The sequence below is a fragment of the Bombina bombina genome, chromosome 1, assembly GCF_027579735.1.
Source record: "Bombina bombina isolate aBomBom1 chromosome 1, aBomBom1.pri, whole genome shotgun sequence".
NCBI lineage: Eukaryota > Metazoa > Chordata > Amphibia > Anura > Bombinatoridae > Bombina > Bombina bombina.
This window is the reverse complement of record NC_069499.1, coordinates 93245348-93263898: the sequence shown is the minus strand read 5'-3', so window position 1 is coordinate 93263898 and position 18551 is coordinate 93245348. Positions and strand designations below refer to the sequence as shown.

The 18551-nt window shown below is 40.3% G+C and overlaps 1 protein-coding gene across 1 annotated transcript in view; it reads left to right on the top strand.

Annotated features, from left to right (window-relative positions):
- The window catches only part of PPP4R4 (protein phosphatase 4 regulatory subunit 4), a 649956-nt gene that overhangs the window by 478092 nt on the left and 153313 nt on the right, over positions 1–18551 (top strand). The window contains exon 9 of the mRNA XM_053697518.1: positions 12091–12254. Within this exon, the coding sequence (XP_053553493.1) occupies positions 12091–12254 (164 nt within the window). The remainder of the gene's footprint in view (positions 1–12090; positions 12255–18551) is intronic.

Sequence of the window (18551 nt, the reverse complement as noted above, 5' to 3'; positions counted from 1 at the left end):
GTTTTAAAGTGTTTTCCAAGCTTGCTAGTCTCATTGCTAGTCTGTATAAACATGTCTGACATAGAGGAAACTCCTTGTTCATTATGTTTAAAAGCCATGGTGGAACCCCATAGGAGAATGTGTACTAAATGTATTGATTTCACTTTAAACAATAAAGATCAGCTGTTATCTTTAAAAGAATTATCACCAGAGGATTCTGACGAGGGGGAAGTTATGCCGACTAACTCTCCCCACATGTCGGATCCTTTGACTCCCGCTCAAGGGACTCACGCTAAAATGGCGCCAAGTACATCAAAGACGCCCATAGCGATTACTTTGCAGGACATGGCGGCAATCATGGATAATACCCTGTCAGCGGTATTAGCCAGACTGCCTGAATTTAGAGGAAAGCGCAATAGCTCTGGGGTTAGACGTAATACAGAGCGCGCAGATGCTTTAAGGCCCATGTCTGATACTGCGTCACAATATGCAGAAGCTGAGGAAGGAGAGCTTCAGTCTGTGGGTGACATTTCTGATTCGGGGAAACCTGATTCAGATATTTCTACTTTTAAATTTAAGCTTGAGAACCTCTGTGTATTACTTGGGGAGGTATTAGCTGCTCTGAATGACTGTGACACAATTGCAGTGCCAGAGAAATTGTGTAGACTGGATAAATACTATGCAGTGCCGGTGTGTACTGATGTTTTTCCAATACCTAAAAGGTTTACAGAAATTATTAATAAGGAGTGGGATAGACCCGGTGTGCCGTTTTCCCCCCCTCCTATTTTTAGAAAAATGTTTCCAATAGACGCCACCACACGGGACTTATGGCAGGCGGTCCCTAAGGTGGAGGGAGCAGTTTCTACTTTAGCAAAGCGTACCACTATCCCTGTCGAGGACAGTTGTGCTTTTTCAGATCCAATGGATAAAAAAATAGAAGGTTACCTTAAGAAAATGTTTATTCAACAAGGTTTTATCCTGCAGCCCCTTGCATGCATTGCGCCTGTCACTGCTGCTGCGGCGTTCTGGTTTGAGTCTCTGGAAGAGGCCTTTCAGACAGCTACTCCATTGACTGAAATACTTGACAAGCTTAGAACACTTAAGCTAGCTAATTCTTTTGTTTCTGATGCCATTGTTCATTTGACTAAACTAACGGCTAAGAATTCTGGATTTGCCATCCAGGCGCGTAGGGCGCTATGGCTTAAATCTTGGTCAGCTGACGTGACTTCAAAGTCTAAATTACTTAACATTCCCTTCAAGGGGCAGACCCTATTCGGGCCTGGTTTGAAGGAAATTATTGCTGATATTTCTGGAGGTAAGGGTCATACCCTTCCTCAAGACAGGGCCAAATCAAAGGCCAAACAGTCTAATTTTCGTGCCTTTCGAAACTTCAAGGCAGGTGCAGCATCAACTTCCTCTGCTCAATCCAAGCCGGACTGGAAACCTAACCAGTCCTGGAACAAGGGCTAGCAGGCCAGAAAGCCTGCTGCTGCCTCTAAGACAGCATGAAGGAACGGCCCCCTATCCGGTAACGGATCTAGTAGGGGGCAGACTTTCTCTCTTCGCCCAGGCGTGGGCAAGAGATGTTCAGGATCCCTGGGTGTTGGAGATCATATCTCAGGGATATCTTCTGGACTTCAAAGCTTCCCCTCCTCAAGGGAGATTTCACCTTTCGAGATTATCTGTAAACCAGATAAAGAAAGAGGCATTCTTACGCTGTGTGCAAGCCCTCCTAGTTATGGGAGTGATCTGTCCAGTTCCACAGTTGGAACAGGGACAGGGTTTTTATTCAAATCTGTTTGTGGTTCCCAAAAAAGAGGGAACCTTCAGACCCATTTTGGATCTAAAGATCTTAAACAAATTCCTCGGTTCCATCCGAGTTCCATCGTTCAAAATGGAAACTATTCGGACCATCCTACCTATGATCCAGGAGGGTCAGTACATGACCACAGTGGATTTGAAGGATGCTTACCTTCACATACCGATTCACAAAGATCATCATCGGTTCCTAAGATTTGCCTTTCTGGACAGGCATTACCAATTTGTGGCTCTTCCCTTCGGGTTAGCTACAGCTCCAAGAATCTTTACAAAGGTTCTGGGATCGCTTCTGGCGGTCCTAAGACCGCGAGGTGTATCAGTGGCCCCTTATCTGGACGACATCCTGATACAGGCGTCAAGCTTTCAGATTGCCAAGTCACATACGGACATAGTTCTGGCATTTCTCAGGTCACATGGGTGGAAGGTGAACGAGGAAAATAGTTCTCTATCCCCACTCACAATAGTCTCCTTCCTAGGGACTCTGATAGATTCTGTAAAAATGAAGATTTACCTGACAGAATCCAGGTTATCACAGCTTCTAAAATCTTGCCGTGTTCTTCATTCTATTCCGCGCCCTTCGGTGGCTCAGTGTATGGAAGTAATCGGCTTGATGGTGGCGGCGATGGACATAGTGCCATTTTTGCGCCTACATCTCAGACCGCTGCAACTATGCATGCTCAGTCAGTGGAATGGGGATTACACAGATTTGTCCCCTCTGCTAAATCTGGATCAAGAGACCAGAGATTCTCTTCTCTGGTGGCTATCTCGGGTCCATCTGTCCAAAGGTATGAGCTTTCGCAGGCCAGATTGGACAATTGTAACAACAGATGCCAGCCTTCTAGGTTGGGGTGCAGTCTGGAATTCCCTGAAGGCTCAGGGATCGTGGACTCAGGAGGAGAAACTCCTCCCAATAAATATTCTGGAGTTAAGAGCAATATTCAATGCTCTTCTAGCTTGGCCTCAGTTAGCAACCCTGAGGTTCATCAGATTTCAGTCGGACAACATCACGACTGTGGCTTACATCAACCATCAAGGGATAAACAAAAGTGAAGCAGCACCACCAAAATATTTCTTCAAGATGCTTTATTCAGCTTGAGGAGTAGCCAGACCAAACAAAATCAAACAACAATGTTTCGGACACAGTCCTTAGTCATGTATGGCTAAACTCTACACATAATCATCCTTAAATACCATCTTAACCACACCCACACACCTGTAAAGCTGCACATTTCAAATTAACCCCTTACATACTACTCTAGGTACACAGGTAAATGTCAGCAAAGTTATACATTTCAGTAATGTTCAGGTGAAACTCACCGACCTCATATACATTGGAATACAATTGTATATATATATATATACTTCAAGTAAATTAGCAGAACAGAATCCATAATCATCTGTAACAAAAGAAAAAGAAAGAAAAAGGAATTAAATAACATTATATCTAATCAGACATGCATTAAAGGCATACAGATAGGTCAAAATCCCTATTCATCCCATTAGGGTGTAATGTCCCCAACTTATTAATCCTGAACATTTCTCTACTCTTAAGGATTTTAGCTCTATCCCCACCTCTTCTAGGTACTGGAACATGCTCTATCACTTGAAATCTTAACTGATTAAGATTATATCCAGCAGACAAAAAATGACAAGCTACAGGGGCATCCAATTTTTTTTTCCTGATACTGCTTTTATGTTGAACCATACGTTCACGGACACTACGGGTGGACTCTCCGACGTACCCCAATCCACAAGGACACTTAATCATATAGACCACATATTCTGTGTTGCAATTTTTTTTTCCTGATACTGCTTTTATGTTGAACCATACGTTCACGGACACTACGGGTGGACTCTCCGACGTACCCCAATCCACAAGGACACTTAATCATATAGACCACATATTCTGTGTTGCATGTAAAATAATCCTTAATAGAAAACATATGTCCAGTCCTAGGATGACTAAAGGTGGGGCCTTTAATCATGTTGTTGCAGTTAGAGCAACCAAGGCATGGGAAATTCCCCCAATTTTTCTTGCCTTTATAGCTCTGAACCCCCCTCTTTTTAAGTGGGCCAATATCTGCTCTGACTAGTGAATCTTTAAAATTTCTACCTCTTTTATAGGCCGGCATAAAAGGTTTGGAGAACTCTAAAACATCTGATTCACAAGTCTGTAACACATGCCAATGTTTAAGTAAAATTTTCTGTACCTTTAAACTTAAAGGAGAATATTGGCTAATGAAAACCAATCTATCACATTTTTCTTTCTCTTTTTTCTCTCTTTTCTCATTATTCTTCTTAATTAAAAGGGACTGTCTAGTTGTGGCAAGGGCATACCTAAGTTCTGTTTCAATCAATTCCCTAGGGTAACCCCTTGCTAAAAACCGATCCCCCATCTCTCTCAATCTTATTTCAGCCAAATTTTCATCCGACACAATCCGTCTAACCCGAAGGAATTGGCTTCTAGGTAAAGATTTGAGAAGAGATGGAGGGTGAGCACTGGTATAGTGGAGGAGGGTATTATGACTGCACCAATACCTGCCTCATGAGAGATGGAGGTATACAAAGATGCTACATCCAGACTAAACAGTATGCCCATGTTCCCATCAATAGACAGGTTCTGCAATTTAACTATAAAATCACTTGTATCCTGAATATAGGAATTAGATAATACAAGGGGTCTCAAAGCCCTATCTAAAAAAATTGAAACTTTAGATAAAATAGAGCCCATTCCAGCTACAATGGGGCGTCCAGGGGGGGAAGTTAAACACTTATGTACTTTAGGGAATGTGTATAAAACAGGAGTAACTGCCTCTGATTCCAAAAGAAACTTTGCAATATCTTTTTCAATTACCCCATTTTTTACAGCAATGTTAACACAACTCTCAACCTCTTTTTGGATGTTAAATACAGGGTTTGTGGGCAATCTTTTATACACAGCAGTATCTGATAACTGTGTTTTGATTTCATTCACATAAAATTCCTTATCCATAAGTACAGTAGCCCCTCCCTTATCCGCCCCCTTAATGATGAGCTGTTTATTATTTTTTAACCTATTTAGTGAAGTTAACTCTTTCTTGGTTAAACCTTGTCTCACAGGGTGCCTTTTAAATTTACTATAGTGCTTTCTACACATGTCAGCTACATCATTGTCAACCAATTTAATAAAGCTTTGGACCCCAGCACCTACATGTGTAGGGGTAAATGTACTTTTGTTAAATAACCCAAATCTTTTTAGTTTCAACCTTTGCATAGCATTTATATCAACATTACTCACTGCTGTATCAGGAGAAGAATGGGATACACTTGTAAAGAAACTTTTAAGCTTAATAGTTCTAAAGAACCGATATAGATCTTTCTGTAGTTCTAAATAATCATAGTCCTGTTGGGGGCAATAAGAAAGTCCTTAATTCAGGATCATTAATTCATCTTCCGTAACTTGTACCTGAGAAAGGTTAATTATTGCCGATTGTTGCTGCGTGTCATCACACGTCGACCCCCTCTCCCTCTGTTCTTTCTCTGATGGAGTGCTGCTATCATATTTGCGCCGTCTGTGTTTGCGGCCCCCACGACGTTTCCTGAGGCCTCCAGGTCGGATTCCCCTGACATCGATTCAGACGATGACCCCTAAAGGGCTAGCATGCCCGCTTCCTCCATGCGTGCGTCTGTATCTGTAGCCGGAACCGGAAGTACCACTTGTTCTACCGGACGGATCCCGTCCCCACCGGTATACCGTTCCGGTTGTATAATCTTCCTCATCCTATATTCAGGATACAAGTGATTTTATAGTTAAATTGCAGAACCTGTCTATTGATGGGAACAGGGGCATACTGTTTAGTCTGGATGTAGCATCTTTGTATACCTCCATCTCTCATGAGGCAGGTATTGGTGCAGTCACCAAGGTTTTGAGTCAAGATTCAAATTTTTCACCACTACAACAAGAATTTTTAATCCAATTATTGAGGATTGTTTTATGTTGTAATTACTTTTTGTTTGGTGATGACTATTACCTACAACTCCAAGGGACTGCTATGGGTTCCAATGTCGCCCCCACATACGCAAATATCTATATGAATATTTTTGAGGAATATTTTGTTTATAATCATCCATTGTTTTTACTATATGGCGCCACATGGTGGCGCTATATAGATGATATTTTTGGTGTGTGGTTGGGCGACATTGGAACCCTTGAGAAATGCATTAATGATTTGAATTCTGCTACAACTAGGATTAAATTCAAACTGGTGTGGAGTGAGGAGAGTGTGGTTTTTCTGGACACTCGTGTATCAAAAACTCCACAGGGCTTATCTGTGGATTTATACAAAAAAGAAACAGATTGTAATACCCTCCTCCACTATACCAGTGCCCACCCTCCATCTCTTCTCAAATCTTTACCTAGAAGCCAATTCCTTCGGGTTAGACGGATTGTGTCGGATGAAAATTTGGCTGAAATAAGATTGAGAGAGATGGGGGATCGGTTTTTAGCAAGGGGTTACCCTAGGGAATTGATTGAAACAGAACTTAGGTATGCCCTTGCCACAACTAGACAGTCCCTTTTAATTAAGAAGAATAATGAGAAAAGAGAGAAAAAAGAGAAACAAAAATCTGATAGATTGGTTTTCATTAGCCAATATTCTCCTTTAAGTTTAAAGGTACAGAAAATTTTACTTAAACATTGGCATGTGTTACAGACTTGTGAATCAGATGTTTTAGAGTTCTCCAAACCTTTTATGCCGGCCTATAAAAGAGGTAGAAATTTTAAAGATTCACTAGTCAGAGCAGATATTGGCCCACTTAAAAAGAGGGGGGTTCAGAGCTATATAGGCAAGAAAAATTGGGGGAATTTCCCATGCCTTGGTTGCTCTAACTGCAACAACATGATTAAAGGCCCCACCTTTAGTCATCCTAGGACTGGACATATGTTTTCTATTAAGGATTATTTTACATGCAACACAGAATATGTGGTCTATATGATTAAGTGTCCTTGTGGATTGGGGTACGTCGGAGAGTCCACCCGTAGTGTCCGTGAACGTATGGTTCAACATAAAAGCAGTATCAGGAAAAAAAAATTGGATGCCCCTGTAGCTTGTCATTTTTTGTCTGCTGGACATAATCTTAATCAGTTAAGATTTCAAGTGATAGAGCATGTTCCAGTACCTAGAAGAGGTGGGGATAGAGCTAAAATCCTTAAGAGTAGAGAAATGTTCTGGATTAATAAGTTGGGGACATTACACCCTAATGGGATGAATAGGGATTTTGGCCTATCTGTATGCCTTTAATGCATGTCTGATTAGATATAATGTTATTTAATTCCTTTTTCTTTCTTTTTCTTTTGTTACAGATGATTATGGATTCTGTTCTGCTAATTTACTTGAAGTATATATATATATACAATTGTATTCCAATGTATATGAGGTCGGTGAGTTTCACCTGAACATTACTGAAATGTATAACTTTGCTGACATTTACCTGTGTACCTAGAGTAGTATGTAAGGGGTTAATTTGAAATGTGCAGCTTTACAGGTGTGTGGGTGTGGTTAAGATGGTATTTAAGGATGATTATGTGTAGAGTTTAGCCATACATGACTAAGGACTGTGTCCGAAACATTGTTGTTTGATTTTGTTTGGTCTGGCTACTCCTCAAGCTGAATAAAGCATCTTGAAGAAATATTTTGGTGGTGCTGCTTCACTTTTGTTTATGCATTTTGTGGGTTCTGGCAGGAACCTAGACGCTGGCACACCTGAAACATTCCCTGTGCTGGATATATATGACTGTTTCATATCAACCATCAAGGGGGAACCATTCAGATAAAGTAGTTCTGCGTACAAAACCTGGGTTTTTACTTAAGGTAGTTTCTAACAAGAATATCAATCAAGAGATTGTTGTTCCATCATTGTGTCCTAATCCTTCTTCAAAGAAGGAACGTCTTTTACATAATCTGGACGTGGTCCGTGCTTTAAAGTTTTACTTACAAGCTACTAAAGATTTTCGCCAAACATCTACACTGTTTGTTGTTTACTCTGGACAGAGGAGAGGTCAAAAAGCTTCGGCAACCTCTCTTTCTTTTTGGCTTCGGAGCGTAATACGCTTAGCCTATGAGACTGCTGGACAGCAGCCCCCTGAAAGGATTACAGCTCATTCTACTAGAGCTGTGGCTTCCACCTGGGCCTTTAAAAATGAGGCTTCTGTTGAACAGATTTGCAAGGCGGCGACTTGGTCTTCGCTTCATACCTTTTCAAAATTTTACAAGTTTGATACTTTTGCTTCTTCGGAGGCTATTTTTGGGAGAAAGGTTCTACAGGCAGTTGTTCCTTCCATTTAAGCCTGCCTTGTCCCTCCCTTCATCTGTGTACTTTAGCTTTGGTATTGGTATCCCACAAGTAATGGATGATCTGTGGACTGGATACACCTTACAAGAGAAAACATAATTTATGCTTACCTGATAAATTTATTTCTCTTGTGGTGTATCCAGTCCACGGCCCGCCCTGTCTTTTTAAGGCAGGTCTAAATTTTAATTTAAACTACAGTCACCACTGCACCCTATGGTTTCTTCTTTCTCGGCTTGTTTCGGTCGAATGACTGGATATGGCAGTTAGGGGAGGAGCTATATAGCAGCTCTGCTGTGGGTGATCCTCTTGCAACTTCCTGTTGGCTGGAGAATATCCCACAAGTAATGGATGATCCGTGGACTGGATACACCACAAGAGAAATAAATTTATCAGGTAAGCATAAATTATGTTTTTCACTTAAAGTACTGCTATATATAAAAGAAAAAGAACAGTTTTATTATGTTTAGGCTACCTACTATATGAAAAGAAAGTAAAGGAAACCACAGTCCAGCTATACTGGGCATAAGGCTAGTAACCATATTATTAACAAGTTTTTAACTTAAACGTTTTCCCCCATGGAAGACCTTGTATCCAGATAAGTACCGCGCTCTTTCAGTGACTATACATATTAGACAAGGGGGTGCTGCCAAATAAACAAGGTATAAAACAGAGACCTTCGGCTTGATTTTAACATATTTATGGCAAATTTGTGCTCCAGCAAGTGTTTTATCCGCGCTCAACTTTTTTACCATCGCACGATCATAGTTGCGTACGTATTACTGGTCGCAAGTAAAATGATTGCGCTCTCGCAGTCGTATCCTCGTACATAAAAAACGACTTTGGAGCCTTGTTTTGAAGAAAAAAAATAACAACTGCCAGTTCGCACACACGAGTGCAGGATTGCAATGAGATATATGTATGTGTTTCTATATATATGTATATCTGTATTTATATGTGTATATATGCCTGTAATTACATACTGTATATAAACATATAAATAAATATATACATTGTATACAATGTATACAGTATAAATGTATACTATGTATAGAAATACATGCATATATTTATAGATGTGTCCCTATGGATCCCTATGTAAAAGCAATTTTGGCCCATTTTTCTCTAACACCGGACATCTCATATATTTGAGCCCTTATAATTTTTTATTGCAATTAATTTTTATTAGATAGTGTTATTATGAGTGTAACTGTAGTTTGAAAGGTATTTTTAAGTTTTTGACTTGCGTAACATTTAACCAGAGTTCTGAAGTCACAGTAATCATTCTAGCATAAATAACGATTGCGCTCACACATTTGCATTTACTTTCTACTTGTAATATGGGCAGGATTTTACTTGGTCTGTAACAGCAGTAAAAACGGATATCGTTCTCGTGCAAACGATAGCTCGCCATTCATAATCTTGCCCATACTGTTTATAGAAAGTGCAGGTAACCAACAACCTAACTAGTCTCGAATCTTATTACCTAGCAAATTACACTTAGTAAAATTTATAAATCTCCCTATTTGAAATATAGAGTTGCCCTTGCTGCTGGAAATGCCTCAGTAATAAAGAAGATATACTGGTTCTCTCTCTGCTTTTATGAGCCAAGTTATTTATAGTTGTAGAAATCGAGTAAATCAGTAACTGCCACCATACTTTTAAATAAAAAACAAGGGTAAGTTTAATGCTTGTGCCCTATAAGACTTAAACCACAAACATTATGGAAACAAGTACAAACAGGTTTGAAAGAAAAAGAAAAAAAAAGCGACAAAGGCACCTACTATAAACCCATCTCTGGTGAAAATAAACTTGCAAATAGAAGATCATTTGTATATATTATCTGAACCCTGAAGCTCTATAAGTGTAAAGTATAGTAATACAGAGAGATTGTATAGAAAACAACACAGGAGCAGATGACTGCATATCTACAAACTATTTTGTAAAATCATTGTCAGGCTCAGTTCAGGTATATTTAGTCTATATAAAGGGAGAGTATAAGCAGGTAGATTGCCCTTGGCTTCAAAAGATAAAAGGTAGAAATGGCAGTATAGAGATTATATAATAGGCAACAGTTGTTATACCTTAGAGTGCCAGATTACAACACACTACCGTACCATTCATACTGCTGATGTCTGTGTACTGTATAAAATGTATCCTACTAAAGATTTCCAGCTCAATGAACTACCACAAGGTGGAATCAGAAAAGTGAACCCCAAACTAGAGATGTTTACATAGGGGTGAGAGAAAAAATATCTCTTGCCGCATCTTCCAATCTCTGTGATAGAAGTCTATTGGAGGTCCAGGCTCAGATCAATAGACGTATGCCTAAGCGGGGCCCAAACTATCCGTTTATCTTTTTATGGGCCACATGCTTTGACAACTGCTGTCAGCGAGTTCTCACCGGAGATCTTCAACAGCTATTCTGCTTCCATTTCAGCAGTTGATGTGTTGGATTCAATATCTATCTTCCCAGGCTGTACAGGTCTCCCATCAAATCCGACAGATTCTGTAGAAAGGGTATCGCTCACAATCAATTAATTCTTTCTCTGTAACCAAGCAGTATCCTGCTCCGTCTCCTCATATATATTACACTAGTCAATAGGAGCAACACTAGGGGACTCTCCAGATGCAGCTCCGCGGAATCTCTGTTGAAGAACAGGGGGTTCAGCACTTTCCTGCCCATACAATTTGGAAGCTTTGTGAAAACATCCATCAATCAGCTGCTGAAGTTTCTAAAAGTGTTCTTCAAATAATAATATATTAACAATATTTCTTCTAGTTTCTGCATCTCCATTATAAATAGCAGTCTAACTCATACTTCTCTACCTAGATCACTGGGGGTGGGGTGCAGAAGTTCAAAAGAAGGTCGCCGCCCAAAATTTCTCGCAGTCCAGACTAGGGGACCGATTTATCATGACCTGAATTGGGCCAAATACCCCTGTTTCCGCCTGAGCCATTAGGCTTGCCAGAAACAGGAGTTAAGAAGCTCCTTAACTCGTCCGCTGCCTCTGAGTCTTCATCGGATTGATTGACACCCCTGCTAGCGGCCGATTGGCCACGAATATGCAGGGGACAGCATTGCAGAAGCAGTTCACCAGAACTGCTTGTGCAATGTTAAATGCAGACAGTGTATGCTGCCGGCATTCAGCGATGTCTGGCGGACATGATCTGCTACAGTGGATCATGTCCGGCAGACATTGATAAATCGGCCCCTAAGACTCTAGTAAGTAGGATCACCAACATAGTGGTATCAATCAAAATATGAGCTTCTCCTTAGATCATTTCTAATCTTTAAAGTAATGGATGGTAAGTGGTTCAACAGTTAATCAGTGAATTATCAATACTTCACACAGAGTTTCTAGTATGCAGCTTAACATGGCCGCTTCCTGTTAGTATACCAAGAATAACTTACGTATTGGTCTACAGAAAGCAATCATAACTGACTCACTGCATCAGTTATAAATGCATAGACTTATTATTTAAAGGGAGCAAGGATACATATTTTAGGCATTCACTTGAGTTGACTTTGCTGTACTGTAATATGAAAGAATGAGCTGCAGACATTTGTGGCTTGGAAATGTTGTATTTTATAGAGGAGGGGCTACCAAGGATGCATTTCAAATGGATGAGGAGCAGAGATTACACAGAGCAGTAGAGACCAGCTGCCATAATAATAACTATAACAGCTGGTTCATTTACAAGATGTGACGTGAATGAAGATATGCAAGACTATGAATGTGAGGTGCTAGTTCCTGTTTGGGATATATGCATGCAGATAAGACTGTGAATACTTGTTTTTTCCCAAACACTTTCCATTGTGTAATTAATACATAATACATCTTACTTCTGCTAATGCATAATCTACCTTATATTATTTACCTTGTGTAATAACTGCTGTCTTCATTTTAATGGTACAAATTTTTATTATCAGCTCATATAATGAAATATTCTATTTTCAACAAGGGATTTTTACTCAGGAGCAACACATATGGTACCTCGAGTTTTACAAGAAGCTATGCAGGTTTGGATTGCATCAGGAGAACGGACATAATGATAACCAGATTCAGAACCTGGAAATAGAAAAAAAGTCGTTGGCAGTCAGGAAGAACTGCGCTTATAATTTCCCAGTGAGTTTTTGTTGTTGTTAAGTTATTATGAATATATTTTTTCCTGTTTATCTTTTTAAGAAAATATATTTCCCTTATAATATGCAAAGCAGGATTACAAGATATATACAGATACTATACAACTATGTCAAACGCATTCAGATTTTAATCTCTAGAACAATACAGTATATAGAGAGAAAAGTCTAGATCATATTCAGTTTGTAGTACAAACATTTGTCAGTAAAAATAAAAATCCTTTATAGAGTTTAATAGAGATGTTTCTTGTTACTGACAGTTGTTTAATATACAAATGGAATAAAACGATTTTTTTTCCGTTTATTTATAATCTAATTCTTGGTACAATTCACAGAGAAAACAAAACAATGCAATACATATTAATGGAATACCTCAGAATATATTACACACAAAGAATAATGACCATTAGTTTTGCAAATCTTCAGTTTTCCCAAAAAAGTTAGAATGAAAGCAAAAACAACAACCATGTCAACCATGAATTGGGTATTTTTTTACATAAATAAAATAAAAACACCAACAAAAAAAATAAAAGGAGGACAGATAAATAAACAGCAGTATCTCTCCATTCACCCACCCCACTATTTGCTCTTAACTAAACCCTGCATCATGCAGAGAAGGGCCGAGATACAGGTAACCATTATTTAGAAAGCTAGCAAAACTAGGAGGGGCTACATCCTTCCATTTCTTCAAAATCAAATATCTCATTACCATAATCAAAGTACAGAAACTTTGATATTTCCTAGGTCTAGTAGTTAATAGATCACAGAAAAAAATAATGTGATACCGACAGATTTTAAAGTAATCAGAAAAAAGTTTATTATACCAAAAATTTTATTTACACCAAAGCTGGTGAATCTTTGGACAGTCCCAGAATAGATGAAGGGTATCAGCGTTATCTATATTGCATTTGGGACATCAAAAATCCTTATTGGTATACATTTTTCCAGTTTACCAGGAGAGAAATACACATTATAAATCAATTTAATATGGGATTCTTTCCATCCGACAGGAATTATTAGTTTACCCAGTCTTACAAAGCTTTGTCTAATATTTACTATTTCTAATAAAGGGAAGTGAGGAACCCAGTAAGTATATCATTTATTTAGATGGATTTGGCCCTGTTTTGAAAGCAAGATATTATATAGTAATGAGATAGAACATTTACCAACAGCTAATTTCTTTGGGTCTATGGATCTCTATGGATCTCAGACCAGCGATAGAACAAATCCAGTTTCTAATTTTGAACATTAATAAAGTGGCGAATTTGAAAATATGCAAATAGATTTGTTCTGGGATCTCAAAGGTACGGATTAAATTATTAAAGGCAATAGTTGGCCAGTTGCAGAGAGTACTTGGTAAAAATAAATAAATCCCTTCCGAGACCAGAGTTCAAAGACTGACTGATGTATTCCAGGTATAAATTCTGGATTCCCTCGGATGGGTAAAACGAGAGAGAATTTGAAATCTATATCAAGAAGCTTACACACCTTTTGCCAAGTGACGATAATATTTTTAACGGTAATCAAATTGACTAAATTGCTTGGGAGATTTTCTAAAGAGCCATGAAGAATAGCCCTTAAAGAAAAAGGAGAAATTATCGCTTTTTCTAATTCAATCGATGCACATTTATTCAGGTCTGTCAACCAGTCTAGAGCAATCTTGACTAAAGTTGATAGGTTGTAAAGTTTAATATCTGGAAACGCAAGGCCGGCATTATCTCTCCTTTCTGACAGTTTAGCGATAGAAATACATGCTTTTTGATTTTCCCAAAGAAATTGGGAGCAAGCAGAATAAAATTTACTTATTTGATGATTATATACAAAGAGAGGTAATTTTCTCTTGTAAGGTGTATCCAGTCCACGGATCATCCATTACTTGTGGGATATTCTCATTCCCAACAGGAAGTTGCAAGAGGACACCCACAGCAGAGCTGCTATATAGCTCCTCCCCTTCCTACCATATCCAGTCATTCTCTTGCAACTCTCAACGCACATGGAGGTAGTAAGAGGGAATGGTGAAAAATAGTTAGTTTATTTACTTCAATCAAAAGTTTGTTATTTTAAATAGTACCGGAGTTGTGCTATTTTATCTCAGGCAGAGATAGAAGAAGAATTTGCCTGAGTTTTCTATGATCTTAGCAGGTTGTAACTAAGATCCATTGCTGTTCTCACATATGTCTGAGGAGTGAGGTAACTTCAGAGGGAGAATGGCGTGCAGTTTATTCTGCTATCAGGTATGTGCAGTTATAATTTTTTCTAGGATTGGAAATGCTAGAAAATGCTGCTGATTCCTGATAAATGTAAGTTAAGCCTGAATACAGTGATTTAATAACGACTGGTATCATGCTTACGCTCAGGGGTAATACCCTTATAAATATGCTATATAAAACGTTTGCTGGCATGTTTAATCGTTTTTTATATATGCTTGGTGATAAAACTTATTGGGGCCTAATTTTTTCCACATGGCTGGCTTTATTTTTGCCTAGAAACAGTTTCCTGAGGCCTTCCACTGTTGTAATATGAGTGGGAGGGGCCTGTTTTAGCACTTTTTTGCGCAGTTAAAATTACAGACTGAGACATCCAGTTTTCCTCAGACGTTCCCTGAATGCTACAGGACATCTCTAAAGAGCCTAAAAACGTTTATTGGGGAAGGTAGGAGCCACAGTAGAGCTGTGGCAGTTTGCTGTGACTGTTAAAAAAACGTCTATGTCGTTTTTTTGATCCGTTTTTTGAACTAAGGGGGTTAATCATCCATTTGCAAGTGGGTGCAATGCTCTGTTAGCCTATTACATACACTGTAAAAATTTCGTTTGTGTAACTGCCTTTTTTCACTGTTTTTCAAATTTTGACAAAATTTGTTTCTCTTAAAGGCACAGTACAGTTTCTTATATTTGCTTGTTAACTTGAATTAAAGTGTTTTCCAAGCTTGCTAGTCTCATTGCTAGTCTGTATAAACATGTCTGACATAGAGGAAACTCCTTTTTCATTATGTTTAAAAGCCATGGTGGAGCCCCCTCTTAGAATGTGTACCAAATGTACTGATTTCACTTTAAACAATAAAGTTCATATTATGTCTTTAAAAAATTTATCACCAGAGGAATCTGACGAGGGGGAAGTTATGCCGACTAACTCTCCCCACGTGTCAGATCCTTTGACTCCCGCTCACGGGACTCACGCTGAAATGGCGCCAAGTACATCAAGGGCACCTATAGCGTTTACTTTACAAGACATGGCGGCAGTCATGGATAATACACTGTCAGCTGTATTAGCCAGACTACCTGAACTTAGAGTTAAGCGAGATAGCTCTGGGGTTAGACGTAATGCAGAGCATACTGACGCTTTAAGAACCATGTCTGATACTGCCTCACAATATGCAGAAGCTGAGGAAGGAGAGCTTCAGTCTGTGAGTGATCTTTATGACTCAGGAAAGATACCTGATTCTGATATTTCTACATTTAAATTTAAGCTTGAACACCTCCGCGTATTACTTAAGGAGGTTTTAGCTGCTCTGAATGACTGTGACACAATTGCAGTGCCAGAGAAATTGTGTAGACTGGATAAATACTGTGCAGTGCCGGTGTGTACTGATGTTTTTCCAATACCTAAAAGGTTTTCAGAAATTATTACTAAGGAATGGGATAGACCAGGTGTGCCGTTCTCTCCCCCTCCTATTTTTAGAAAAATGTTTCCTATAGACGCCACCACACGGGACTTATGGCAGACAGTCCCTAAGGTGGAGGGAGCAGTTTCTACTTTAGCAAAGCGTACTACTATCCCTGTCGAGGACAGTTGTGCTTTTTCTGATCCAATGGATAAAAAATTAGAAGGTTACCTTAAGAAAATATTTTGTCAACAAGGTTTTATCCTACAGCCCCTTGCATGCATTGCCCCTGTCACTGCTGCTGCGGCGTTCTGGTTTGAGTCTCTGGAAGAGGCCTTACAGGTAACGACTCCATTGGATGACATACTTGCCAAACTTAGGGCACTTAAGCTAGCCAATTCTTTTGTTTCTGATGCCATTGTTCATTTGACTAAACTAACGGCTAAGAATTCTGGTTTTGCTATACAAGCGCGCAGGGCGCTATGGCTTAAATCATGGTCAGCTGACGTGACTTCAAAATCTAAGCTGCTTAACATTCCCTTCAAGGGGCAGACCTTATTCGGGCCTGGTTTGAAGGAGATTATTGCTGATATCACTGGAGGAAAAGGTCATGCCCTTCCTCAGGACAGGTCCAAATCCAGGGCCAAACAGTCTAATTTTCGTGCCTTTCGAAACTTCAAGGCAGGTGCAGCATCAACCTCCTCTAATGCAAGACAAGAGGGAACTGTTGCTCAGTCCAAGGCGGTCTGGAGGCCAAACCAGACCTGGAACAAAGGTAAGCAGGCTAAAAAAGCCTGCTGCTGCCTCTAAGACAGCATGAAGGAACGGCCCCCTATCCGGTAACGGATCTAGTGGGGGGCAGACTTTCACTCTTCGCCCAGGCGTGGGCAAGAGATGTTCAGGATCCCTTGGCGTTGGAAATTGTATCCTAGGGATATCTTCTGGACTTCAAAGCTTCTCCCCCAAAAGGGAGATTGCACCTTTCACAATTATCTGCAAACCAGATAAAGAGAGAGGCATTCTTACACTGTGTACGAGACCTCCTAGTTATGGGAGTGATCCATCCAGTTCCAAAAGAGGAACAAGGACAGGGTTTTTACTCAAATCTGTTTGTGGTTCCCAAAAAAGAGGGAACATACAGACCAATTTTGGATCTAAAGATCTTAAACAAATTCCTCAGGATTCCATCATTCAAGATGGAAACTATCCGTACCATCCTGCCTATGATCCAGGAGGGTCAATATATGACTACAGTGGATGCTTATCTTCACATTCCGATACACAAAGATCATCATCGGTTTCTCAGGTTTGCCTTTCTAGACAGGCATTACCAGTTTGTAGCTCTTCCCTTTGGATTAGCTACAGCCCCAAGAATCTTTACGAAGGTTCTAGGGTCGCTTCTGGCGGTCCTAAGGCCGCGGGGCATAGCAGTGGCCCCTTATTTAGATGACATCCTGATACAGGCGTCAAACTTCCAAATTGCCAAGTCTCATATGGACGTAGTACTGGCATTTCTGAGGTCGCATGGGTGGAAAGTGAACGAGGAAAAGAGTTCTCTATCCCCACTCACAAGAGTTTTCTTTCTAGGGACTCTGATAGATTCTGTAGAAATGAAAATTTACCTGACGGAGTCCAGGTTATCAAAGCTTCTAAATTCCTGCCGGGTTCTTCATTCCATTCCGCACCCTTCGGTGGCTCATTGTATGGAAGTAATCGGCTTAATGGTAGCGGCAATGGACATAGTGCCATTTGCACGCTTACATCTCAGACCGCTGCAACTATGCATGCTCAGTCAGTGGAGCGGGGATTACACAGATTTCTCCCCTCAACTGAATCTGGACCAAGAGACCAGGGATTCTCTTCTCTGGTGGCTATCTCGGGTCCATCTGTCCAAAGGTATGACCTTTTGCAGGCCAGATTGGACAATTGTAACAACAGATGCCAGCCTTCTAGGTTGGGGTGCAGTCTGGAACTCCCTGAAGGCTCAGGGATCGTGGACTCAGGAGGAGTCTCTCCTTCCAATAAATATCCTGGAACTAAGAGCGATATTCAATGCTCTTCAGGCTTGGCCTCAGTTAGCAACTCTGAGGTACATCAGATTTCAGTCGGACAACATCACGACTGTGGCTTACATCAACCATCAAGGGGGAACAAGAAGTTCCCAAGCGATGTTAGAGGTCTCAAAGATAATTCGCTGGGCGGAGAATCACTCTTGCCATCTATCAGCTATCCATATCCCAGGTGTAGAGAACTGGGAGGCGGATTTTCTAAGTCGACAGACTTTTCATCCGGGGGATTGGGAACTCCATCCGGAGGTGTTTGCACAACTGATTCATCGCTGGGGCAAACCAGAACTGGATCTCATGGCGTCTCGACAGAACGCCAAGCTTCCTTGTTACGGATCCAGGTCCAGGGACCCCAGGGCGACACTGATAGATGTTCTGGCAGCGCCCTGGTCTTTCAACCTGGCTTATGTGTTTCCACCGTTTCCTCTGCTCCCTCGACTGATTGCCAAGATCAAACAGGAGAGAGCATCGGTGATTTTAATAGCGCCTGCATGGCCACGCAGGACCTGGTATGCAGATCTGGTGGACATGTCATCCTTTCCACCATGGACTCTGCCTCTGAGACAGGACCTTCTACTTCAGGGTCCTTTCCACCATCCAAATCTAATTTCTCTGA